Raw genomic sequence first — 24,155 nt, forward strand, 5'->3', positions numbered from 1 at the left:
AGACTGGCTTGGTTAAAATCTCCCAAAACTATAGTGAAGGCTTTAGGGTGCGCTGTTTCATGCATGTTAATCCCATTGCTCAGGTCATCTAAAGCTTAATTGACATTGGCCTGAGGTGGAATGTATACTGCTACCAGCGACCAACCCTTACACTAGTACCTCAGGAATCAGTGATCCACCCTGACACTGGTACCCCAGGCACCTGTGACCCACCCTGACACTGATACCCCCCAGGACCAGCTCACTGCCCTGACACTAATACCTTAGGCCCAGCTGTCCATCCTGACACTAGTACCTTAGCATCTTCAGCGTAAATCCCTTCTAGGCCTTGAGACCTGCAGTTTTACGTTATCTCATGTTTCCCCTCTTGTCATTTGCTGCCATCAAGGAGGAGGTGTAGGAGCCTGAAGGCACACACTCAAAGTTTCAGAAACAGCTTCTTCCCCGTTGTCATCAGATTTCTGATGGACAATCAACCCATGTATACTACCTGAATTTTTTTCTCTTTCTGTTTGCTGTACATATTTAATTTAACTTTTTCAAACTGTTTGTTATGTAACTTATACATATGTATTGCTATGTACTGCTGCCACAAAATTTCACAAGATATGTCAGTGATACTAAACTGATTCTGATTCAAATTAGCTTTAAGATCCAGTTTAAACCCTGCATTGAGTTATTAAGTCGTACAACATAGAAAAAGGCCCTTTGAATCACTGCATCCACTTGCCCATCTATACTAATCCCATTGCTCTGCATAAATTTCATCTCCCTCTCTGGCCTGCTCATTCAACTACCCTGTTCCGGTGCCTCTTAAATATTGATACTGTTCCTATCTCCATCAACTCCTCTGGCAGCTCCTTCCAAATGCATCTTTTTGAATACATTTGCTCAGCTCTCCCATTTTAACTCTGTTACATTCAGTAGAATTTTATTCAATATTAAAGATACCCTAAGGGAACCATTATTATTGGAAGCTTGTTACAGTTAATTTATTAAATGTGTAACCTTAAAGAGATAGGCAGTGCTTTACCATCAACAGTCCCTAAAGGCAGCAATCCTTGATGATGTAATGCTGAGGATTTAGAAGGCATTGGTCAGATTACATTTGGAGTATTGTGAACAGTTTTGGACCCCTTAACTAAGAAAAGTTGTGCTGGGATTGAAGAGGGTCCAGAGGAGATTAATGAGAATGATTCCAGGAATGAAAGGGTTAGCATATGAGCAGTGTTTGATGCTTGGGCCTATACTCACCGGAGTTTAGAAAAATGGAGGGGGGAGTCTCATTGAAATTTATCAAATATTGAAAAGCCTAGATAGAGTGGATCTGGAGAAGATGGGGGAGTCTAGAACTAGAGGGCACAGCCTCAGAATAGAGGGACGCCCCTTTAGAACAGAGATGAGGAGGAATTTCTTTAGCCAGAGAGTGGTGAATTTGTGCAATTCAATGCCATAGACAGCAGCAGAGACCAAGTTATTGGGAGTATTTAAAGCAGAGGTTGATAGGTTCTTGATTAGAACCCATATGATATTGTAGCAGAATTAGGCCATTTGGCTCATCATCTGCTCTACCATTTCATCATGACTGATCTGATTTTCCTCTCAGCCCCAGATCCCTTCATGCCCTGACCAATCAAGAATCTATCCATCTCTACCTTAAATATTCTCTGGCTAAAGAAATTCCTCCTCATCTTCTTTCTAAAAGGAACCGCCTCTATTCTGAGGCTGTGTCCTCTGGTCTTAGATCCTTCCATTGTAGGAAACATCCTCTCTACATCCATTCTATCAAGACTTTTTACCAATTTGACAGGTTTCAATGAGGTAACACCTCATGCCTCTAAATTTTGGTGTATTCAGGCCCAGAGCCATCGAATGCTCTTCAGATAACAAACTATTCAATCCTGGAATCATTTTTGTGAACCTCTTTTCGAACCTCTCCAGTTTCAGCACATTCTTTCTAGGATAAGGGCCCAAAACTGCTCACAGTACTCCAAGTGAGGCCTCAGCAGTGCTTTATAAAGTCTCAACATTACATCCTTGCTTTTATATTTTAGTCCTCTTGAAGGGAACCTTGAGGAGATTCTGCACAAGGGCTCACAAGTTCCTTTGAACCTCAGTTTTTTTGTGTATTTTATCTCCATTTAGAATATAGTCAACCCTTTCATTTCTTCTACCAAAGTACACGACCATACACTTCCTGACCCTGTATTCCATCTACCATTTCTTTGCCCATTATCCTCATCTAAATCCTTCTGTAGCCTCTCAACTTCCTCAAAACTACTTGCCCCTCCACCTATCTTTATATTGTCTACAAACTTTGCAACAAAGCCATCAATTCATTGACCTATAAAGTAAAAAGGAACACTACTAGTCACGTGCAGCCAGTCAAAAAAAGTCCCCTTTATTCCCTCTCTTTGCCTCCTGCCAATCAGCCATTGCCTTATCTATGCTAGAATCTTTCCTGTAATCTATGGCCTAATGTGTGGCACCTTGTCAAAGGTCTTCTGAAGATCCAACTACACAACATCAATCGATTTTCTATTGTCTATCAGTTAGATTAATCAAATGTTACGGGGAGAAGGCGGAGGAATAGGGTTGAGAAGGAAAATAAATCATCCATGATTTAAGGTCAGAGCAGACTTGATAGATCAAATGGCCTAATTGTGCTCCTGTGTGTCTTAAAGATTCCTTGGGGTTTTGCCAGGCCTTGTGTACACTGTTATATGGTGACTATCACACCAAGCCTGACTGTGTCTGTATCCAACAGATGCAGGTAAATGAGTGGAAGTGAGTTTGATGACATTGGGGTGGAAGTGCTAGGCAAGCCTAAGTTTATCTTGTTGCCCCCAGCAGCCACACTGGCTTTCTCCAAACTATAACTGATTGGCACAGAGTGAGACCTTGTGCACCAGAGAATAGGGAAAGATCACATCACTGCTGGAGCATCAAAGTTCAAAGGAAACTTATTATCAAAGTACATATACAATATGCCACCATATACAGCCCTGAGATTCGTTTTCTTGTGGGCATTCACAGTAGATAGAAGAAACACAATAGAATCAATGAAAGACCACACACAGCAAGACAGACAACCAACCAATGTGCAAAAGACAACAAACAAAACAAACATAAAAAAAAGAAAAACAAAAAAAAGCTATGAATATTGAGAACATAAATTGAAGATTCCTTGAAAGTGAACCATTAGGTTATGGAAACAGATCATTGTTGGGGTGAGTGATGTTATCCCAAAGACTCCGCCTCCCGCTTTCGGACATGTAAGACCCAGTTGCTTACTGTCCGCCTTTAATCTCTGCCTTTTCCGATTTAAACTTTGAAATTTCAACTTTATTCAGTCGAATTTCTACAGCAATAGTTATGGCTACTTTGAAGACCACCAGACCCGTTTAATGGGAAATCTAAGAAGACTGACGAGTACGAGGAAGAACCCCCTTGGGTCAAGAGATTAGAATCTCGAATCAGCAGTATCTGCGCTGAAATAACTCAACTAAAAGAAAAATATAAGAAAAAATTGACTCTTTGAGCCTTGATCTTAAAGAAGTTAATCAAAATGCGGCTGATCTCTCTTTTTGTTTGGAAAAGGCTCAAAAAGAATCGTGGATTTGGAAGCTCGATCATGTTGGAATAATATTTGAATTGTTGGATTAAAAGAGAAATCAGAATCAGCCGACACACTGGATTATTTTGCTAAAATGTTTCAGTCTTTATTTCCGGAGGTTTGTTCGCAACTCCCTGAGATCGAATCGGCTCACAGAACCAGTGCTTTAAAATCTTCGGATGAAGGTGAAAACAGGCATATTGTTGTGCGTTTTCTCCATTTTAGAGACAAGGATTGCATTATTAAGCTTGCAAGAAAACAAAGAATATTTTCATTTCAAGGCTCAGAAGTCCATTGTTTTGAAGATTTTCCACGCGAAATTGTTAAACAACACGTTGCTTTTGCTCCTTCTATGAAACTAGCTTATCAAAAGAAGCTTTTTCCATCACTACAGTACCCAGCAAAATTAAGGATCATTATTAAAAATTCTGGAATTCGTATTTTCCATGATCCAGCTGAAGCATTGCGTTTTATTAATTGAGTCTGACGAGTACGATGGTGAATCTGAAGTTTGAAGATTGAATGATTTATAATAGTTTGATTGGCTCGTGGTGTAAAGTGAAGAAATTGGAAGATTTGATGGTTATAAAAGTTTTTACCTTAGAATGTATTTTTATCTCCGAAAAAGTCTGGTTTGGAGGGTTTTAACCTCCGAAGATATAGCGGGAGAACTGTTGAAAGACTGTAGATAATTCTGAACCATCTAGACTTTTTTTTTCTGTAGCGTTTAAAGGTACCAGCTATTTTTTTTGTTTGTTCTGTATGCTTATGTAAAGTTTCTTTTAAGTAATTACCTGGACTTTCATACATTTTAAAGAAAGACTGGACAATTTAAAGATGACTATTGTTTTTTTCCTGTGCAAATATTTCAATGACGATGAATCTGAAGCCTGAAGTTGAATGACTTATAATGGTTTGAGTGTCTCGCAGTGTAAAGACTGATAAAGTTGGAAGATTTGATGATCACAGAAAGTCTTTATTTTAAAATGTATTTTTATTTTTGAAAAAGTCTGGTTTGGAGGGTTTCAACCTTAGAAGATATAGTGCGAGAACTGTTGATAGGCCATAGTTAAGTTTGAACCATCTAGAACTTTTTTTTGCAGCATTTAAATAAATCATTTGTTTTTATTCTGTATGCATTATTGAAGATTTTTTTAAAGTAATTATTTGGATTTCCTTGTAGTTTAAAGACAGATTGGACTATTTAAAGATGGCGATTGTTTTTCTTTTGTGCAAATATTCCAAGAATTGTTTTGGATGTGTTTTTCTTCCCTTATCTAATATTATGAAGGTTACTTTCAAATTGGAGGTCGTTTGGTTTTACAAGAAAAACACTATCCTTCCAAGTTAATTATACTGAGATATATGTTGACTGTAATGAGATTTTTATTCGGTTGAGGGAGATAGAGATTTTTTTATTACTTAGCTAGATGGAGTTGTATTTGCGTCTATGCTTTTCTTGGGGCTTGCGTCGATTGACATCGACTTGTTTCTGGGCTTTGTAGGTTGGGTGTTTTTTTCTTTTTTTATCCCCATTATGTAATCCTGGAGCATACGCTAATTATTTTTATTGTTGTTCATCTCCGCCATTTTTGATCACTTTATCCTGACATGCATCAAACTACTTTTTTTTAGATACAAAGTTTCATGATGACATCTAAACAGTTAAATGTTTTAACTTGGAATGTTCGTGGTTGGAATCACCCTATTAAGCATAAGAAGACATTTAAAGTTATAAATTGATTCCAGCCTGATATAGTTTTTGCTCAAGAGACGCATATCAGGTTATCTGATAAAAATCGATTTTTTAAATTTTGGAAGGACTCTCTATTCCATGCAAACTCCCAGAGTAAAACTAGAGGTGTCTCTATTTTTATCAATTCTAATATTCCTTTTAATCAGGAGGATGTTATAGCCAAAATTAATGGTAGATTTTTAATTGTTAAAGGAATAATTTGTAATAAGAAAATGGTTTTGGTTAATATTTATGGACCAAATGTTGATGATCCCTCATTTTTTAAATCCGTTTTTGCTCTATTACCTGATTTAAATGAATATATGTTATTAATGGGTGGTGATTTTAATACTTGCTTAAATCCTTAATGGATAAGTCATCATCCAAACATCAACTTCCTAACTGTTCTGCATCACTTATTAATTCCTTTTTAATTGATTATGGTTTAATTGAGGTCTGGAGGCATGTGCATCCTAGTGATAGAGAATATTCCTTTTTCTCACATGTTCATAATAAATATTCGAGAATTGACTATTTTATAGTTGACCCTTGACTTTTATGTAATGTTCAGAAATGTGAGTATGATATGATTGCTATCTCTGATCATGCTCCTTTAAATTTAATATTTGAATTGAAAGATGTTGTTTCTACCAGATCATTTTGGCATTTTCCAGAACATTTATTACAAAGTGAAGAATTTGTTGAGTTTATTGAAATTCAGATAAAAGAGTTTTTCTCTTTAATAATATAGGAAACGTCTCAAAGTTAGTAATTTGGAATACATTAAAAGCTTATCTACGTGGTCAAATTATATCGTATATAGCTAAATTGAAGAAACAAACAAGAATGGAATTAGATAAAATTTCTAAACGTTAAAGAATTAGATGACATTAATGCAATCTCTCCAAATGTTGTTTCATTTAAAGGAAGAGTAGAACTACAATCACAATAAAACTTATTACTAACATATCCTATTGAAGGATATTTGCTTTAATTGAAAAGTCAATTTTATATTTCTGGAGTTAAAAGTAATAAGCTCTTAGATTCCCAACTAAGAGCAGTTAGAACTAAAAGACAAATTTTAAAGATTCATAAAACCAATACAGATATAGTAAGTAACTATGAGGATATTAATAACATTTTTCAAGATTTTTACTCTGATCTTTATAGATCTCAATTTCATGCAGATTCCTCCAAAATGGAAGCTTTTTTACATAAGATTAAATTTCCACAAATTTCTGTTGAAGATCAACAGATGCTTGATGCTCCAATTACCGAGCATGAATTTCAGAAAGCTATTTTATCAATGCAGTCAGGTAAAGCTCCTGGACTTGATGGTTATTTGGTGGGATTTTTCAAAAAATTTGAAAGATTATTTTCTCCGTATCTTTTGGGAATATTTCATGAATCCTTTGAGAAGGGTAATTTACTTTCTTCTTTTTATGAAGCATCTGTTTCCTTAATTCTTAAAAAAGATAAAGACCCTGTTGAATGCTCATCATATATAGACCTATTTCGTTATTAAATGTGGATGCAAAAATTCCTTCTAAAATAATTGCTAACCACTTGGAAAATTATTTTAATTAAGATTATCTCAATGGATGAAACAGGCTTTATTAAAGGCCGTTACTCTTTCTCTAATGTTCGGAGATTGATGAACATTATTTATTCACCATCTAAGCAACCTCAATGTGTTATCTCTCGATGCAGAAAAGGCATTCGATAGAGTTGAGTGGCTGTACTTGTTCAAAGTATTAGAAAAACCTGGTTTTGGTAATAACTTCAATAGGTGGATTCAAATGATCTATAAGAACCCTGTTGCCACGGTCATTACTAACAATTATAGGTCTTCTTTCTTTTCACTTTCTCGTGGTACTAGACAGGGATGTCCATTAAGCCCTTTATTATTTAATCTTGTATTGAAGCCTTTAGCTATAACATTGCAGGAGACCAAAAACATTCATGGTATCTCTGTAAATGGAACCAAACATAAGATTTCTCTTTATGTAGATGATCTTTTGATTTTTATTTCGAATCTTGAGGAATCAATTCCTAATCTTTTGGAAACACTTAAAGATTTTGGAAAATTTTCAGGATATAAACTTAATTTGAATAAAAGTGAATTGTTTCCATTAAATGCTCCTGTTAGTACATATAATGATATTCCTTTTAGAACTGTTAATACATTTAGATATTTAGGTATTATAATTACTAAAAAATATAAAGATCTTTATAAAGCTAATATAGTTCCTCTAGTAGACTCCGTGGAATTACTATTTCCTAGATGGAATCTACTTACTCTTTCTTTAATTGGTTGTATCCATACTGTGAAAATGATAATTTTATCTAGATTTTTATATATTTTCCAAAATATACCAATCTTTTTAACTAAAAATATTTTTTTATTAAATTGACTCTCTTATTTCTTCCTTTATTTGGAACAATAAGAGACCAAGAATGAATAAGTATCATTTACAAAAACCCAAAGAAGATGGTGGACTTACACTTCCTAATTTAAGACTGTATTATTGGGCTGTGAATATTAGACAATTATGTTTTTTGTTATACTGGCTTGATAAGAGCCAAAAACCACTTTGGGTTGATTTGGAATTAAAAGCTGATAAACAATTTAATTTAACTTCAATATTAGGAGCTTCATTACCTTTACAGCTTTCTAAAATTCCAAATTTAAATTTTTACCCAGTTATTAAACAACCTTTACAGATTTGGATTCAGTTTCGTAATTTTTAAAATTTTAAACAATTTAAGTTGTCTAGTTTTTTATATCGAAACTTTTCATTTAAACCCTCAATAACCGACCCCATTTTTCTCCTATGGAAAAATAAAGGGATCCATTCTTTTACAGATTTATTTTGTGATGGTCGATTGATGACTTTTGAAGAATTAATTAACAAATACTCTCTTGCTCATACACATTTTTTGCAATATTTTCAGATTAGACTTTCTTACAACAACATTTACCTAAGTTTCCATATTTACAAGAATCTGATTTGTTGGATACCATTTTGAAATTGAATCCTTTAGTGAAAGATTCCAATAGCAGAATTTATAATTTACTCTTGTTACAAAAAGAGAACCTATCACTAGAGATTAAACAAGATTGGGAAAGAGAACTTAATATAACCTTTGTGAATGAAGAATGGGTTCGAATTTTGAAAAACGTAAATTCTTCTTCTATATGTGCCAATCACTGTTTAATTCAATTTAAAATTGTCCATCATTATTATTTAACAAAGGAGAGACTATCTAAAATATTTCTTAGTGTAGATAATTACTGTGATAGATGTTAAACTGAAGTAGCTACTTTGTCACATATGTTCTGGTCACGTTCTTCATTAAAACTGTTTTGGAAATCTTTATTTTCTACAATCTCTAAAGCTCTGAAAATTAATTTACATCCTAATAGATTAACTGTTCTATTTGGAATAGTTCAGCATCATATTCAGGGTATTTCATCTTCAGATCAACATGTATTTGCATTTGCTACATTGTTGGCAAGAAGGGCTATTTTATTAAAATAGAAAGATATCTCTTCCCCTACATTAATTGAATGGTTTTCTCAAGTAATGTTATGTCTCAGCTTGGAAAAAATTAGAAGTAGAACTGATGAACCTCGATTTGATTTTGAGAGAAGATGGGGTTCTTTTGCCAAATATTACCATTTAATTTGAATTATTCTGTATGGTTTCCTTCCAATTTTATTATCTTTTTTTCAAAAATGTGACTTGGCGGTTGATGACTTTTTTTATATATATCTAGATGATGGTTAAAAGTATTGCTTCCAGGGGTTGATTCCTAATGGATTTTTTTGTAGTTAATGGGTTTTTTTTTTCTTAGTTAGATGAGGTTCTTTTTTTTCCTCCTTTTTTCTATATATAATTTTTTTTTCATTTTTATATATTACGATTAGTTTTTTTTCTTCAGCTCTATTAATTGTATACATATTAATTTGTTGATGTTTTGTATTATTCCTATAGCTATAGAAGATTATGTATTAATAAAAAGATTATAAAAATGAAAAGTGATGTTATCCCCTCTGGTTCAAGAACCTGATGGTTGAGGGATTAATAACTGTTCCTGAATCGGGTGGTGTGAGTCCTTAGGCTTCCGAACCTCCTTCGGGATGGCAGAAGTGAGAAGAGGACTTTGTAGAGGGACAAGGTCCAGTGTGAATTTTGTTTGCTTTCATACCACATTAACTAGTAAATAAAAGGAAGCACCTACATTTCACTGGGAATCTGCGCTCCATCTGTAGCAATAAATAGCCAATAGGATCTCCTTTCTCAGTGTTTTGTGATGAAGTGTTCACTGCCCCATGCTATTTCCTTCACCACTGTAAAGTCTGATATAATTTAAACCCAATAATTCATGTTACAGCCTGAGTCTCGGGGCAGCTGACCAACAGACAAGAGAGTGCCACAGGAAGGAGCAGCAGAGCCGGAAGTGGCTTAACAAGCAACTGGACAGCCTGAAGCCACTGAGATCTGTGACAGGGAAGCACCGAAGCGCAGAGGGAACACCGCTCCTATTCAATACGGTTAGTGCAGAGGGAATGTTCCTCCCCTTCACAAACAAGAGAAAATCTGCAGATGCTGGAAATACAAACAACACATAAAAAGTGATGAGGAACTCAGCAGGCCAGCAGCATCTATGGAGAAAGGCACAGTCAAAGTTTTGGGCCAACTTTGGCAGGATTGGAGTAAAAAAGCCGAGGAGTAGATTTGAAAATGGGGGAAGGGGAGAGAGAAACAGGTGAAACCTGGAGGGGCAAAGGATGGAGTAAAGAGCTGGGAAATTGTTTGGTGAAGGAGACAGAAGGCAATGGAATAAAGAAAAGGGGGTGGGGCACCAGAGGGAGGTGATGGGCGGCAAGGAGATAAGGTTAGAGAGAGAAAAAGGGGTGTGTGGGAGACATTACTAGAAGTTTGAGAAATCAATGTTCATGTCATCAGGTTGGAGGCTACCCAAGTGGAATATAAGGTGTTGTTCCTCCAACCCAAGTGTGGCCTCATCACAACAGTGGAGGAGGCCAAGGATGGACAAGTCAGAATGGGAAATGGAAGTAGAATTAAAATGGCGGATGGAGCGTCATTGCTCGGTGAAGTGCTCTCCCAATGTACGTCTGGTCTCACTGACATACAGGAAGCCACACATATCAACTTTCACCAATCAACTTCCTAGCTCTTTACTTCATCCTTCCACCCCCCCACCAGTTTCACTTATCATCTTGTGTTTCTCTATCCCCTCCCCACATCTTTTAAATCTGCTCCTCGGCTTTTTTTTCTCCAGCGCTGTCGAAGGGTTTTGGCCCGAAACATCGACTGTACTCTTTTCCTAGATGCTGCCTGGCCTGCTGAGTTCCTCCAGCATTTTGTCTGTGTGTTGCTACTCCTCTTCACCCTGCTGAGTGTGGAGGGAACGATGTTCTCAGTCACAGTAGTGTAAAGGGAGTACTGCTTATCAATGCAGTTATTGTGGAGGGAACGCTGCTCTTCAACAACATGGCTAGTGCAGAGAGAACAACGATTTTCTTCAATACAGTTAGTGCGGAGAGAACACGCTCCTCTTCAATGCGGTTAGTGCGGAGAGAACACGCTCCTCTTCAATACGGTTTGTGCGGAGAGAACACGCTCGGCTTCAGTGCAGTTAGTGCGGAGAGAACACACTCCTCTTCAATACGGTTTGTGCGGAGAGAACACGCTCCTCTTCAATACGGTTTGTGCAGAGAGAACACGCTCGTCTTCAATGCGGTTAGTGCGGAGAGAACACGCTCGTCTTCAATGCAGTTAGTGCGGAGAGAACATGCTCCCCTTCAATGTGGTTAGTGCAGAGAGAGCACACTCGTCTTCAATGCAGTTAGTGCGGAGAGAACACGCTCCTCTTCAAAGTTAGTGCAGAGAGAACGTGCTCCTCTTCAATGCGGTTAGTGCGGAGAGAACTCGCTCCTCTTCAAAGTTACACCATAAAACCATATGCATGACAGCCATAAAACCATATGCATGACAGCCATAAAACCAGCATTAAAAGTAGCAATGCAACAAATTTATGGATGATGCTTGATCGATTGGTTCAGAGCAATTATAGCTTCGGGGAAAAGCTAGTTTTCAGTCTGGAAGTGCGGGCCTAGAAAATCTTATAACCTCTGCCAGATGGAAGAAGTTCAAACAGATGATTGCATGGGTGTGTGATTATGCTTAAGATGCATGTAGCTTTCCTTAGGCAGCGTGAGCTGTAGGTGTCCTCCAGGGCTGGGAGCTGTGTCCTGATGATCTTCTGTGTGCTAGAGACGACCCGCTGAAGTGTTTTCCTATCAGCTGCTGTACAATTGAGATACCACACAGAGATGCAGTATGTTAAGATGCTCTCTGTGGTGCAGCAGTAAAAGGTCACCAGCATCTGTTCAGGTAGATCGGCTTTCTTCAGTGTCCTGAGGAAAAACAGGCATTGCTGTGCTTTCTTAACTGTTGTTGTGGTGTTAGTAGACCATGTGAGGTCTTCTGAGATGTGAGCACCACTCCTCTTCAACGCGGTGAATACAGAGGGAACATCACTCCTCTAAATACGGTGAATACAGAGGGAACACCACTCCTCTAAACACAGTGAATACAGAGGGAACACCACTCCTCTAAACACAGTGAATACAGAGGGAACACCACTCCTCTAAACACGGTGAATACAGAGGGAACACCACTCCTCTAAACACAGTGAATACAGAGGGAACACCACTCCTCTAAACACAGTGAATACAGAGGGAACACCACTCCTCTAAACACGGTGAATACAGAGGGAACACCACTCCTCTAAACACGGTGAATACAGAGGGAACACCACTCCTCTAAACACGGTGAATACAGAGGGAACACCACTCCTCTAAACACGGTGAATACAGAGGGAACACCACTCCTCTAAACACGGTGAATACAGAGGGAACACCACTCCTCTAAACACGGTGAATACAGAGGGAACACCACTCCTCTAAACACGGTGAATACAGAGGGAACACCACTCCTCTAAACACGGTGAATACAGAGGGAACACCACTCCTCTAAACACGGTGAATACAGAGGGAACACCACTCCTCTAAACACGGTGAATACAGAGGGAACACCACTCCTCTAAACACGGTGAATACAGAGGGAACACCACTCCTCTAAACACGGTGAATACAGAGGGAACACCACTCCTCTAAACACGGTGAATACAGAGGGAACACCACTCCTCTAAACACGGTGAATACAGAGGGAACACCACTCCTCTAAACACGGTGAATACAGAGGGAACACCACTCCTCTAAACACGGTGAATACAGAGGGAACACCACTCCTCTAAACACAGTGAATACAGAGGGAACACCACTCCTCTAAACACGGTGAATACAGAGGGAACACCACTCCTCTTCAACACAGGGAATGCAGAGGAAATGCTGCTCCTCTTCAATGTGGTATGTGCAGAGAGAATCACACTGTTCTTCATTGTCTTTATGGGCGCTGGTGTGTGGTGCCAACAGTAGAACATTCTGTCTTTGTCCTTTGCCAATATTCTTGAGTATGTACCCAAGTTGTAGACAATTCATGTTCATCACCTATATTTCATACTCTTTTCATCCAAAGGGCATTATGTTGAGAAGAGTGGAAGATAGTGATGGGATTTTATCTCTGCTCTATTCACAATGCTTTGGGAAAAAGTAATAATATGCTAGATATAAATGGAGGGAATAAACAAGTGGATGCATGCAATTACTGTGTGAAATATGAGGCAGAATTACTTGTATCCTATAAGGCATCCAGAGTATCAATGCCTTTTTGATCAAGGTTCTAGCATCCACTGTGTCTCATTCTCAATGAATTTGTACGTTGGAGGAATTTGAATTGAAAGTTGCTTCATTCTCTGTTTTTTAGGAGGCCTCCTATTTGCCCAACATCCACACTTTGCCTGAGAAGGAACGAGATGAAAAGCTTCTACTTACAGTCCATCTCTCCAGCTGCGGCCAACTGGTCACAACTGGACAGCAGACGACCTTCTCACTGGACAGTGCAGTGGCTTCCTCCAGTTTATACAATGCCCTGGTATCATGGCTCCTTTCTCTGGTAAGATTCTGATGATGCCAGGCCACTCATATACTGAGGTCTTGCACTTGAGTGTTAGCTCAGCTGGGTGGAATGGGAGTGTAGCAGTTAGTGCAACGTTTACAGTGCCAGCTATAAGATAGGGGTTCAATTCCTGCCGCTCTCTGTAAAAAATTTCTCTGTTTCACCTGTGACTGCATGCGGTTCCCCCCAGAGTTCAAAGACATCTGGGATAGGGTTAGTGAGTTCTGGGCATACTATGTTAGTGCTGGAAGTGTGGCAACACTTGCAGGCTGTTTAGCACAATCCGACCTGATTTGATTTGACACTGAGGCACAGAGAACCTGTAGTTACCAACAAGTAACTTCTGTTGTTTCAACTAAAAGCATGGGGGTCCACAAACTGTCTCTGTGTGCACCCTACTAGAAACCCTGACCTTCCATGAACAGTCAATGAAGAGAAAAGATATTACCCGGGAAAGGAGTCTACACTGGCCAGGCATACCTAGTCCCAATCTCCACATGTCCTTGGGGTCCTCCTTATCTGTGATGGTTGACCTCTGGCTGCTGGAGAGTTATCACCCCTGTGTACTTGGAGCTCCTGACTCTTATAACTGTTCCTCATCAATGAAACCATTGGCTCTCCATCTCATTGGCTCAAGGTCACCTGACCTACCTGGGTCTCCTTCTTAATGGTTGTTGTTTCATGGTTCTGTTCATCCCAGCCTTGTGTATGTACTGCGTATGTTAATCAAAATGGCTTCTTTGTTTGTTAAAAGTAAAACTGCTTCTTTGTTATGCTAACCAGTGAGGGAGTGTTTCTTGCAGAGCATTCTCGAAGCTTCTCGCAGCTTGTTTAAGTTAAAATTGCTGATAACGGGGATTGTATTCATTTGTTAACCAATTGGGTTGGATGTTATTTTCTCTTGTGGGTCTGGGAGCTGGGATTTCGCGGTCTTTTCAGGAGTCGGGGAGAAGACGGCGAAGAAGGTGGACGCGTGCCGCACCGCTCGGTTGATCACTTCGGGTGGTCCCAGGTGCGGGGTCGTGGAGGTCGGAGGAGAGCAAAGAGGGGTTGAATGGTCCGATGGTTGAGCTCCAACGATGTGCACTAGATTGACTGAACTCTGAAAAGTTTTGGCATCTTTTCTTTATTTTCTTTTCCTTCATATGTACTGTATCGTTATTAATCACTTAGTTCTAGTAAGATAAAGTGTATTCTGTAACCGTACCTGGTGTGAGCTTGATATTGTGTGTGCAACGTTGCATTAATGTGTATTCCACAGCATCTGTGTATACGGGAGGCAGGGTTTGGCGGGTGGCTGGAATTTTCCCCCTAGACATATACCAGCCTGTCGCGTAAGCGTTACATGTACTTGTGCCTTTACACTCAGACTGGTCCAAACCACTTAAATGAGGCAACCCAGACAAAGTCTAATGATATTACAGATTGCTCCTTTGGTAGGTCTGCCTTTTTACATAACAAGTAGCTACTCCAGTGGCACAAAAACTGGAGTTCAGTCGAAAACTGGAATCAGTCAACAAACTTATTCCAATAGTGTCAGAAGAGAACCTTCCCGAGTCACAATGCGACTTTCGTCCCAAATGCAGCACTGTCGACATGATCTTCGCAGTGAGATAGATGCAGGAGAAGTGCCTGGAACAGAACATGACATTATACTCTGTCTTCATTGATCTGACAAAGGTATTTGACACGATCAACAGAAACGTGATGTGGATCATCCTTAGAAAGCTTGGCTGCCCGCAGAAATTCACTCCATTTATCTGCCTGCTCCACGATGGCATACCAGGAGAAATGTTCTCAGGTGATTCCCCATCTGAGACTTTCAACATCTCAAATGGTGTGAAGCAAGGGTGCATTCTAGCACCAGTGCTCTTCAACCTCTCCTTCACCCAAATGCTGAAGCATGCTGTTAAGGACCTAGACCTGGGTATTTACATAAGATATCGCCTAGATGGATTGATGTTTGACCTGAGACGCCTTGCTGCAAAGATCAAGACGTTGAGGAGGCTAATCACTAAAGTCCTATTTGCTGATGACTGTGTCCTCATGGCCCACCAGGAGAACCACCTGCAGACGATTGTTGATGAGTTCTCCACAGCCTCAAAGCTGTTCGGCCTGACAATCAGCCTCAGTAAAATAGAAGTTCTCCTACAACCTGCACCAAACTGTCACCCTCCTCAGCCATGCATCATCATTGACGGCACTGTCCTGAAAAATGTGGAGAGCTTCAAGTATCTAGGAAGCACCATCTCCAGTGACGGATCCCTTGACAAAGAGATCATAGCAAGGATCCAGAAAGCCAGCCAGGCACTCAGGAAAACTCTGTGTCAAAGCTCTGGAGTACAAGGACATTCAGCTTTCAACCAAGCTCAAGGTGTACAATCACCAACCAGGAAGTCCTTGACTTCCTGAACCAACAGCACAAGCATTGAGGCAAGGATCCTTTAATCACGATGGATTGGGCCATATCCACTACTTTTTGTAGATTTTTCCATTCAAGGACATTGATTTTTCCGTACCAAGTTTGATGCAGCCAGTCAATAGACACACCACTACATGTCTATAGAAGTTAGTCAAAGTTTTAGATGTCAAGCCAAATCTCTGCAAACTCCTAAAGAACTAGAAGCACTGCTATGCTTTCTTCATAATTGTATTTATGTGCTGGGCCCAGGACAGGTCCTCTGAAATAATAACACCAAGGAACTTAAAGTTGCTAACCCTCTCCACCTCTGATCCTCCAATGAGGACTGACTCGTGGATCTCTTTTTCTTTCTCCTGAAGTCTATAATTTTTCTTCTCCTGAAATCTTGCAGACATTGAGTAAGAGGTTGTTGTTATGACACCACTCAGCCAGATTTTCAGTCTCCTTCCTATTTGCTGATTCACTACCACCTTTGAATCGGCCTGTGATAGTGGTGTGATCAGAAAACTTGAATATGGCATTGGAGTTGTGCTTAACCACACAGTCATAAGTGTAAAGCAAGTACAGCCTGTGGTGCACCTGTGTTAATGGAGATTAGGGAGGAGATGTTGTTGACTGGAGTCGACAAGTGAAGAAAACCAGGATCCAATTGCACAAGGAGGTACTGAGGCCAAGGTTTTGGAACTTACTGATCAGTTTTGAGGGAATGATAGTATTGAATGCTGAGCTGTAGTCAATAAAGAGACAGGGTCATTAGAAACGGGGATGGTGTCAGAGGATTGGCATATTGCTCATGTGATTCCATTGTTTAAAAAGGATTCTAAGAGTAAACCTAGCAATTATCGGCCTGAAAGCTTGACGTCAGTGGTGGGTAAATTCATGGAAAGTATTCTTAGAGATGGTATATATAATTATCTGGATAGGCAGGGTCTGATTAGGAGCAGTCAACATGGATTTGTGCGTGGAGGGTCATGTTTGACAAATCTTATTGAATTTTTTGAAGAGGTTACCAGGAAAGTTGATGAGGGTAAAGCAGTGGGTGTTGTCTATATGGACTTCAGTAAGGCCTTTGACAAGGTTCCACATGAAAGGAAGGTTCAATTGTTAGGTATTAATATCGAAGTCGTGAAATGGATTCAACAGTGGCTAGATGGGAGATGCCAGAAAGTAGTGGTGGATAACTGTTTGTCAGGTTGGAGGCTGGTGACTAGTGGTGTGCCTCAGGGATGTGTACTGGGTCCAATGTTGTTTGTCATATACATTAATGATCTGGATGATGAGGTGGTAAATTGGATTAGTAAGTATGCAGGTGATACTAAGATAGGTGGTGGTGTGGATAATGATGTAGGTTTTCAAAGCTTGCAGAGAGATTTCAGCCAGTTAGAAGAGTAGGCTGAAAGATGGCAGATGGAGTTGAATGCTGATAAGTGTGAGGTGCTATGTTTTGGTAGGACTAATCAAAATAGGACATATTTGATAAATGGTAGGGCATTGGAGAATGTAGTAGAACAGAGTGATGTAGGAATAATGGTGCATAGTTCCCTGAAGGTGGAATCTCATGTGGATAGTGTGGTGAAGAAAGCTTTTGGTATGCTGGCCTTTATAAATCAGAGCACTGAGTATAGGAATAGGAATGTAATGTTAAAATTGTACAAGACATTGGTGAGGCCAAATTTGGAGTATAGTATACAGTTCTGGTCACCAAATTATAGGAAAGATGTCAACAAAATAGACAATAGATTTACTAGAATGTTACCTGGGTTTCAGCACCTAAGTTACAGAGAAAGGTTGAACAAGTTAGGTCTTTATTCTTTGGAGTGTAGAAGGTTGAGGGGGGACTTGATAGAGGTATTTAAAATTATGAGGGGGATAGATAGAGTTGACGTGGGATAGGCTTTTTTCCATTGAGAGTAGGGGAGATTCAAACAAGAGGACATGAGTTGAGAGTTAAGGGGCAAAAGTTTAGGGGTAACACGAGGGGGAACTTCTTTACCCAGAGAGTGATAGCTGTGTGGAATGAGCTTCCTGTAGAAGTAGTAGAGGCCAGTTCAGTTGTGTCATTTAAGGTAAAATTGGATAGGTATATGGACAGGAAAGGAATGGAGGGTTATGGGCTAAGTGCAGGTAGGTGGGACTAGGTGAGGGTAAGCATTCGGCACGGACTAGAAGGGCCAAGATGGCCTGTTTCTGTGCTGTAATTGTTATATGGTTATAGCATCCTGATGTATGCATCTTTGCTGTCCAGATGCTCTAGAGTTGAGTGAAGAGCCAATGAGATCACTGTGGATGTCAGTGATACTGGCTGATGGTCATTGGGACAGGCCACCATGCTCTCCTTGGGCAATGGTACAATTGAAGCCTGCATGAGGCAGGTGGATTCCTTAGACTACTGAAGTGAGAGGTTAAAGATCTCAGTGAACACACCAGCCAGTTGATGAACTCAGCTGTTTAGTAAATGGCCAGGTTCCCAGGCATACACATCACTGAGGATCTCACGTCACCTGTACGTACCGCCTGTGTGGTGAGAAAAGTTTGGTACGAGTCCCCAGATCCAACGGATTTTCTACAGCGGCACAATTGAGAGCATCCTGACTGGCTGCATCACTGCCTGACATGGGAACTGTACTTTACTCAATTGCAGGACTTTGCAGAGAGTGGTGCAGACAGCCCAGCGCATCTGTAGGTGTGAACTTCCCACTATTCAGGACATTTTCAAAGACAGGAGTGTAAAAGGGCTGAAAGATCATTGGGGACCAAGTCACATCAACCACAAACTGTTCAGTTGCTACCATCCGGGAAATGGTACTGTAGCATAAAAGCCAGGACCAACAGACTCCAGGACAGCTTCTTCCACCTGACCATCAGACTGATTAATTCGTGCTGACACAACTGTATTTCTTTGTTATATTGACTATCCTGTTGTATATACTATTTATTATAAATTACTATAAATTGCATATTGCACATTTAGATGGAGATGTAACGTAAAGATTTCTACTCATGTATGTGAAGGATGTAAAGTCAATTCAATTCAATTTTTGGCTGTTTGCTTTCCGTGGGTTCACCATCCTGAATGCATGTTGGTTTCAGAGTCTGAAGTTATAGGATTATTGGGGGATGTGGGTTTGTGATAGTTCCTCCATGTTTTGATAGTCAAAGTGAGCACAGAAGGCATCAAGGTCATCTGGAAGTGAAGCACTGCTGTCTCCCATGTTGCTTGATTTTACTTCATAAGAGGTGATAGCATTCAAGCCCTGCCACAACTGTTATGTATCCTTCATTGATTGTTTGCTCTTTCCACTTTGCTCATGGCTTTCTGGAGATCATACCTGGACCCCAGGTAATTTTCTTGGTTACCAGACTTGAATGCCTCTAATCTGGCCCTCAGCAGAGTTTTGATCTTATAGTTTATTCAGGGCTTCTGATTGAGGAAGACTATGAATGGTTTAATGGGGACACACTTGTGTATAGCTGTTTTAATAAAGTCCATTACAACCATTGTGTACTCATTGAGATCCCTAGGGGAGTGCTTGAACACGGCCCAGTCCTTTGACTTGAAGCAATCCCTCAGCTGCTCCTTTGCCTCCTGCAACCACCTCTTTAAAGTCTAATCTATTTAGCCTCTGCCTGTACGCAGGTAGGAGAAGGACAGCCAAGTGATCCAATTTACCAAAATGTGGTCTGGGCAAGGAACTGTAGGCATTCCTTACCTTAGAATAATAGAATATTTTATCTTTTCTTTTAGTTAAGGTGTGGCCTGCACTTAGAGACAGACTTAACTTTAGTTTCTTTAACATCCCCAGAGCAGGAGTGCTTTCAATGTTTCATGGGCTAACTATTCTCAGCTGTGATCCATTTTGTTAAACAAGATTTATTTGTGACTGGTTTTCATTAACTTCAGCTTGCTACTATTTGTAAACTGCTTTTGAGATCTAAGATTAAGATTAGCTTTATTTGACACTTATACCTCTAAAAATATAATGAAATATTTCATTTGCATCAAAACCCAACACAGTCTGAGGATGTGCTAGGCAGCCTGCAAGCATCACCACGTTTCCATTGCCATTGTAGTGTACACATGATTTACTAACCCCAGCTTGTAGATCTTTGGCATGTAGGAGGAAACCAGAGCATCAAAAGGAAATCCACCAGCTCACGGGGAGAATGTATGGACTCCTTACAGACCATGGAACGTTCACTAGTGCAGTGAAATGTTACACTAACTGCTACACTACAATACTGATCTGATAAAGGTAGTTTTTAGAAACATAGAAAACCTACAGCACAATTCAGGCCTTTCGACCCACAATACTGTGCCAAACATGCAATTCTTTACCCATAGCCCTCTATTTTTCTAAGCTCCATGTACCGATCCAGGAGTCTCTTAAAAGACCCTATTGTATCCGTCTCCACCACTATCACCAGCAGCCCATTCCACGCACTCACCACTCTCTGCGTAAAAAAAACTTAACCCTGACATCTCCTCTGTACCTTCTTCCAAGCACCTTAAAACTGTCCTTTCATGTTAGCCATTTCAGCCCTAGGAAAAAGCCTCTGACTATCCATATAATCAATACTTCTTGTCATCTTATACATCTCTGTCAGGTCACCTGTCAACCTCTATTGCTCCAAATAGAGAAGGCCACGTTCACTCAACCTGTTCTCATAGGGCATGCTCCCCAATCGAGGCAATGTCCTTGTAAATCTGCTCTGCACCCTTTCTATAGTTTCCACAACCTTCCTGTAGTGAGGTGACCAGAACTGAGCACAGTACTCCAAGTGGGGCCTGACCAGGTTCCTATTTAGCTGTAACATTACCTCTCGGCTCTTGAACTCTCGGCTACTGTCCATCCCTAACTATTCTTGGGAAGGTGATAAAAAGCCACCTTTTAAGTTCCCAACCTGGGGTCCATGGTTAATGGTAGGGGTCCATGGCATAAAATCTAAGCCTCAGTGCCTAATAGCAGCAACGAGAAAAGGACGCAGACACTGTATGGTGGAGGTCTTTAATAATGAATGTCGACTTCCTGAGGAGTTGCCTCTTGAAGATGTCCTTGATGGATAGGAGAGCTGTACCCATGATGGAAGTGGTTGATTTCGGTCTATTCCTCTACTAGGTCCAGCTGGATTTGACTTGTTCTGCTTTGTCTGTGAAGAACAAATTGGGCACCATGGTAGTACGGTGGTTAATGTGAAGCTATTACAACTTGAGACATTGAAGTTAGGAGATCAATTTCAATGTCATCTGTAAGGAGTTTATACATCCTCCCTGTGAAATGCATGGGTTTTCTCCCATGTGCTCCAGCTACCTCCTTCAGTCCAAAGACAAACCCGTTAGTAGGTTAATTGGCCATTGTAAATTGTCCAGTGATTAGGATAGGGTTAAATTGGGGTTTGCTAGTCAGTGTGGCTCAAGAGAATGCACCAGACTATTTTCCACATTGTTTAGAGATGTAGTTAGCTGTGGGGCACAGGTCTTCAATCCACAGGGATGCTGTCTGGTGCTGGAGCCTTTGCTACATCCAGTGCTCTCAGCTGTTTCTTAGAGTGAACCGAATTGGCTGGAATTTTACCTTTATAGTGGTGGGTGACTTCAGTGGAATCCTGCCAGTTGGGCAAATGCTAGTTTGGAAGATGATTGATTTTTTAAAAATGACACAATTTGACAGAGAGAGTGGTGGGGATGTGGACCATGCTGCCAGGGGTGGTGGTAGAGGAATACACTAGGGGCACTTAGATAGGCACATGGATACAAGAAACATGGAGAGCTATGTGGTTAGATTGATTTTTGAGTAGTTTTTAAAAGTTAGCACAACGCTGTGGGCTGAAAGACCTGTACTGTGCTGTAATTTTCCTCATTTTAATGTTCTAATGCTAGGTAATGCTTGTAACAGAAAAACTCTACTTCAAAATCTAATGCCCCTATAAACACATCTTCTTCTGTTGACAGGTACCCACTCAGCTGCCTCCTGTGAATCGACCACTTGGCGACAGTGTTAAGGCAAGGGCACCATTTCAGGTGGTGGGTCTCCAACAAGTCTGGCAAGAAGAGGGCTTGGCTTTATATGCCTGTGTGGTACCAAAGTGTCAGAGCCTTGATCAGAGCAAGCCCACATACAGCAAGAGTTGGATAAATACGGTCAGTAGTGATCTTCTCCTGAGTCTCTCTGTGCCTCTCCCTAGCCTGTGCAAACTTAATATTGGATATACAGACTGAAAAATCTTTGTAGCATGTGATGTGTTTTCAATCTTGCAGTGAACAGCATAGTCCTGTGCCCTATCTTCTTGTTGTTAGGATCTTGAAATTCTCATTTTTAAACTGCTTGCGGATGAAAATGACTATTGTTATGTTGTATAAGCAAGAGTCACATATAGGTCAGGAGTGTGGGAGGGGTGTACTTGTGTGAAACATGAACTAGTGTGAACAAACTGCTGAAGGAGCTCAGAAGGGGTCAAGCAGAATCTACAGAGGGGAATCACTAGTCAATGTTTCAGGCTGAGACCCTTCCTCAGGATTGGAAAGGGAAGAGGAAGATGCCAGAATAAAATATGGGGGAGGGGAAGGAGGACAAGTTAGAAGGTGATAGGGGAAGCCAGGTGAGTAGGAAAGATAAACAGCCAGAGAGGAAGAAATCTGATAGGTGAGGAGAGTGAACCTTAGAAGAAAGGGAAGAAGGAGAGGAACCAGGTGGAGATGAAAGCTTGTCTTATGAAGAAGGTTTGATGCCTCTGGGCCTGTATTCACTAGAATTCAGAAGAATGAGGGGTGACCTCATTGAAACCTATTGAATATGGAAAGGCCTTCATAGAGTGGATGTGGAGAGGATGTTTGTGGGATTCTAAGACCAGATAACACAGCTAAAATACAGGAGTGTCATTTTAGAATGGAGATGAGGAGGAATTTCTTTAGCCAGAGAGTGATGAATCTGTGGAATTCATTGCCATAGGCAGCTGTGAAAGCCAATCATTGGGTATATTTAAGAGAGAGGTTGATGGATTCTTGATTAGTCATGGCATGAAGGGATACAGGAAGGAGACAGGAAATTGGGGCTGAGAGGTAAAAAGATCAGCCATGAAGAAATGGCAGAGCAGGCGCAATGTGCCAAATGGCCTGATTCAGCTCCTATGTCTATGGTCTTATGGTCTTATTTTAGGCAGGTGAGTAGAAGAGATAAAAAACCAGAGTGGGGAATTGAAGAAAAGAGAAGGGGAGGGACAAAAATTTACCAGAAGAAGAAATCAAAGTTCATGCCATCAGATTAGAGGCTAACTATACGGAATATGAGGTGATGCTCTTCCACCCAGAGTGTGGCCTCATTTTAGCAAACGAAGAGGCCATGGACCAACATGTTGGGACAGGAATAGGGATAGGAATTAATTGTGAACGGTATCTGTGTATGCCATTGGGATGTGGACAGTTGTGTTCAATACTGAGGAGTGTGTTCAAAAGCTGTATGCAACACGTGAATGTAAGCAGGCATTCTGCATGGTGTAAGGGAAGTGTCATAGAGTATATGTGCTTTCTAACCACACCATCTATAGACAGTGGTGTAAGCTTAGCACCACATGAAATATGCAGGACCCTCTATACTCTGTGTGCAAGGTCTTTGTCTCATTGACAATAAAGACATTATTTATTTAGAGGTACAATGCGGAATAGGCCCCTAGGCCCTTCTATCCTTCGAGCCGCATTGCCCAGCAGCACCTGACAACCACAACTTAACCCTAGACTAACTGGGAGGAAACCCACACGTTCCATGGTGAGGATGTACAAACTCCATAGAGAGGATACCAGCATTGAGCTCTGAACCTCCATGCACCGAGCTGCAATAGCATTGCACTAACCATTATGTCACCATGGTCCCCACTGTGATCCAGCTTAAGTCCTTTAACTGTCTCTGCTATGTGTTCATCTTGCCTGGTCCTAAACATCACACCAAGGCACTTGCTGTAACTACGAGAAGACTGTTGCAACTGTAGGATTTTTCGTGGCGATCTGCTGTTCCAGTATCCCATCTCTGTAATTTGCAGGTGAAGGAGAAATTGCAAGAAACATCCATCTTCTACCAGCTCGTTGTGAACTTTTTATCCCAGACATCCCTGAGGGAAGTAATCTGGTGGAGCAAAGAGCTGAATGATACTCTTCAAGGTCACAAGTTCCCTCCATGGGTCTGCCTTCCTGCAACTCACCTCAACTCCATGATTTCTGTCGAGCCTGACTCCAAGGTAAGCATGATCAATCTGTGTGGAATGGACAAGTCCAGTGAATGG

The 24,155-nt window shown here is 40.4% G+C and overlaps 1 protein-coding gene across 3 annotated transcripts in view; it reads left to right on the forward strand.

Moving 5' to 3' along the window:
- LOC132398994 (dynein axonemal assembly factor 8) overlaps positions 1–24,155 on the forward strand; it is a 181,029-nt gene that overhangs the window by 60,581 nt on the left and 96,293 nt on the right. For all 3 annotated transcript variants that reach the window (XM_059978835.1, XM_059978834.1, XM_059978837.1), the window contains exons 10-13: positions 9,750–9,909; positions 13,271–13,459; positions 21,835–22,023; positions 23,916–24,110. In XM_059978835.1, the coding sequence (XP_059834818.1) occupies positions 9,750–9,909; positions 13,271–13,459; positions 21,835–22,023; positions 23,916–24,110 (733 nt within the window). The remainder of the gene's footprint in view (positions 1–9,749; positions 9,910–13,270; positions 13,460–21,834; positions 22,024–23,915; positions 24,111–24,155) is intronic.

Source organism: Hypanus sabinus, chromosome 9 (assembly GCF_030144855.1).
Source record: "Hypanus sabinus isolate sHypSab1 chromosome 9, sHypSab1.hap1, whole genome shotgun sequence".
Taxonomy (NCBI): Eukaryota; Metazoa; Chordata; class Chondrichthyes; order Myliobatiformes; family Dasyatidae; genus Hypanus; species Hypanus sabinus.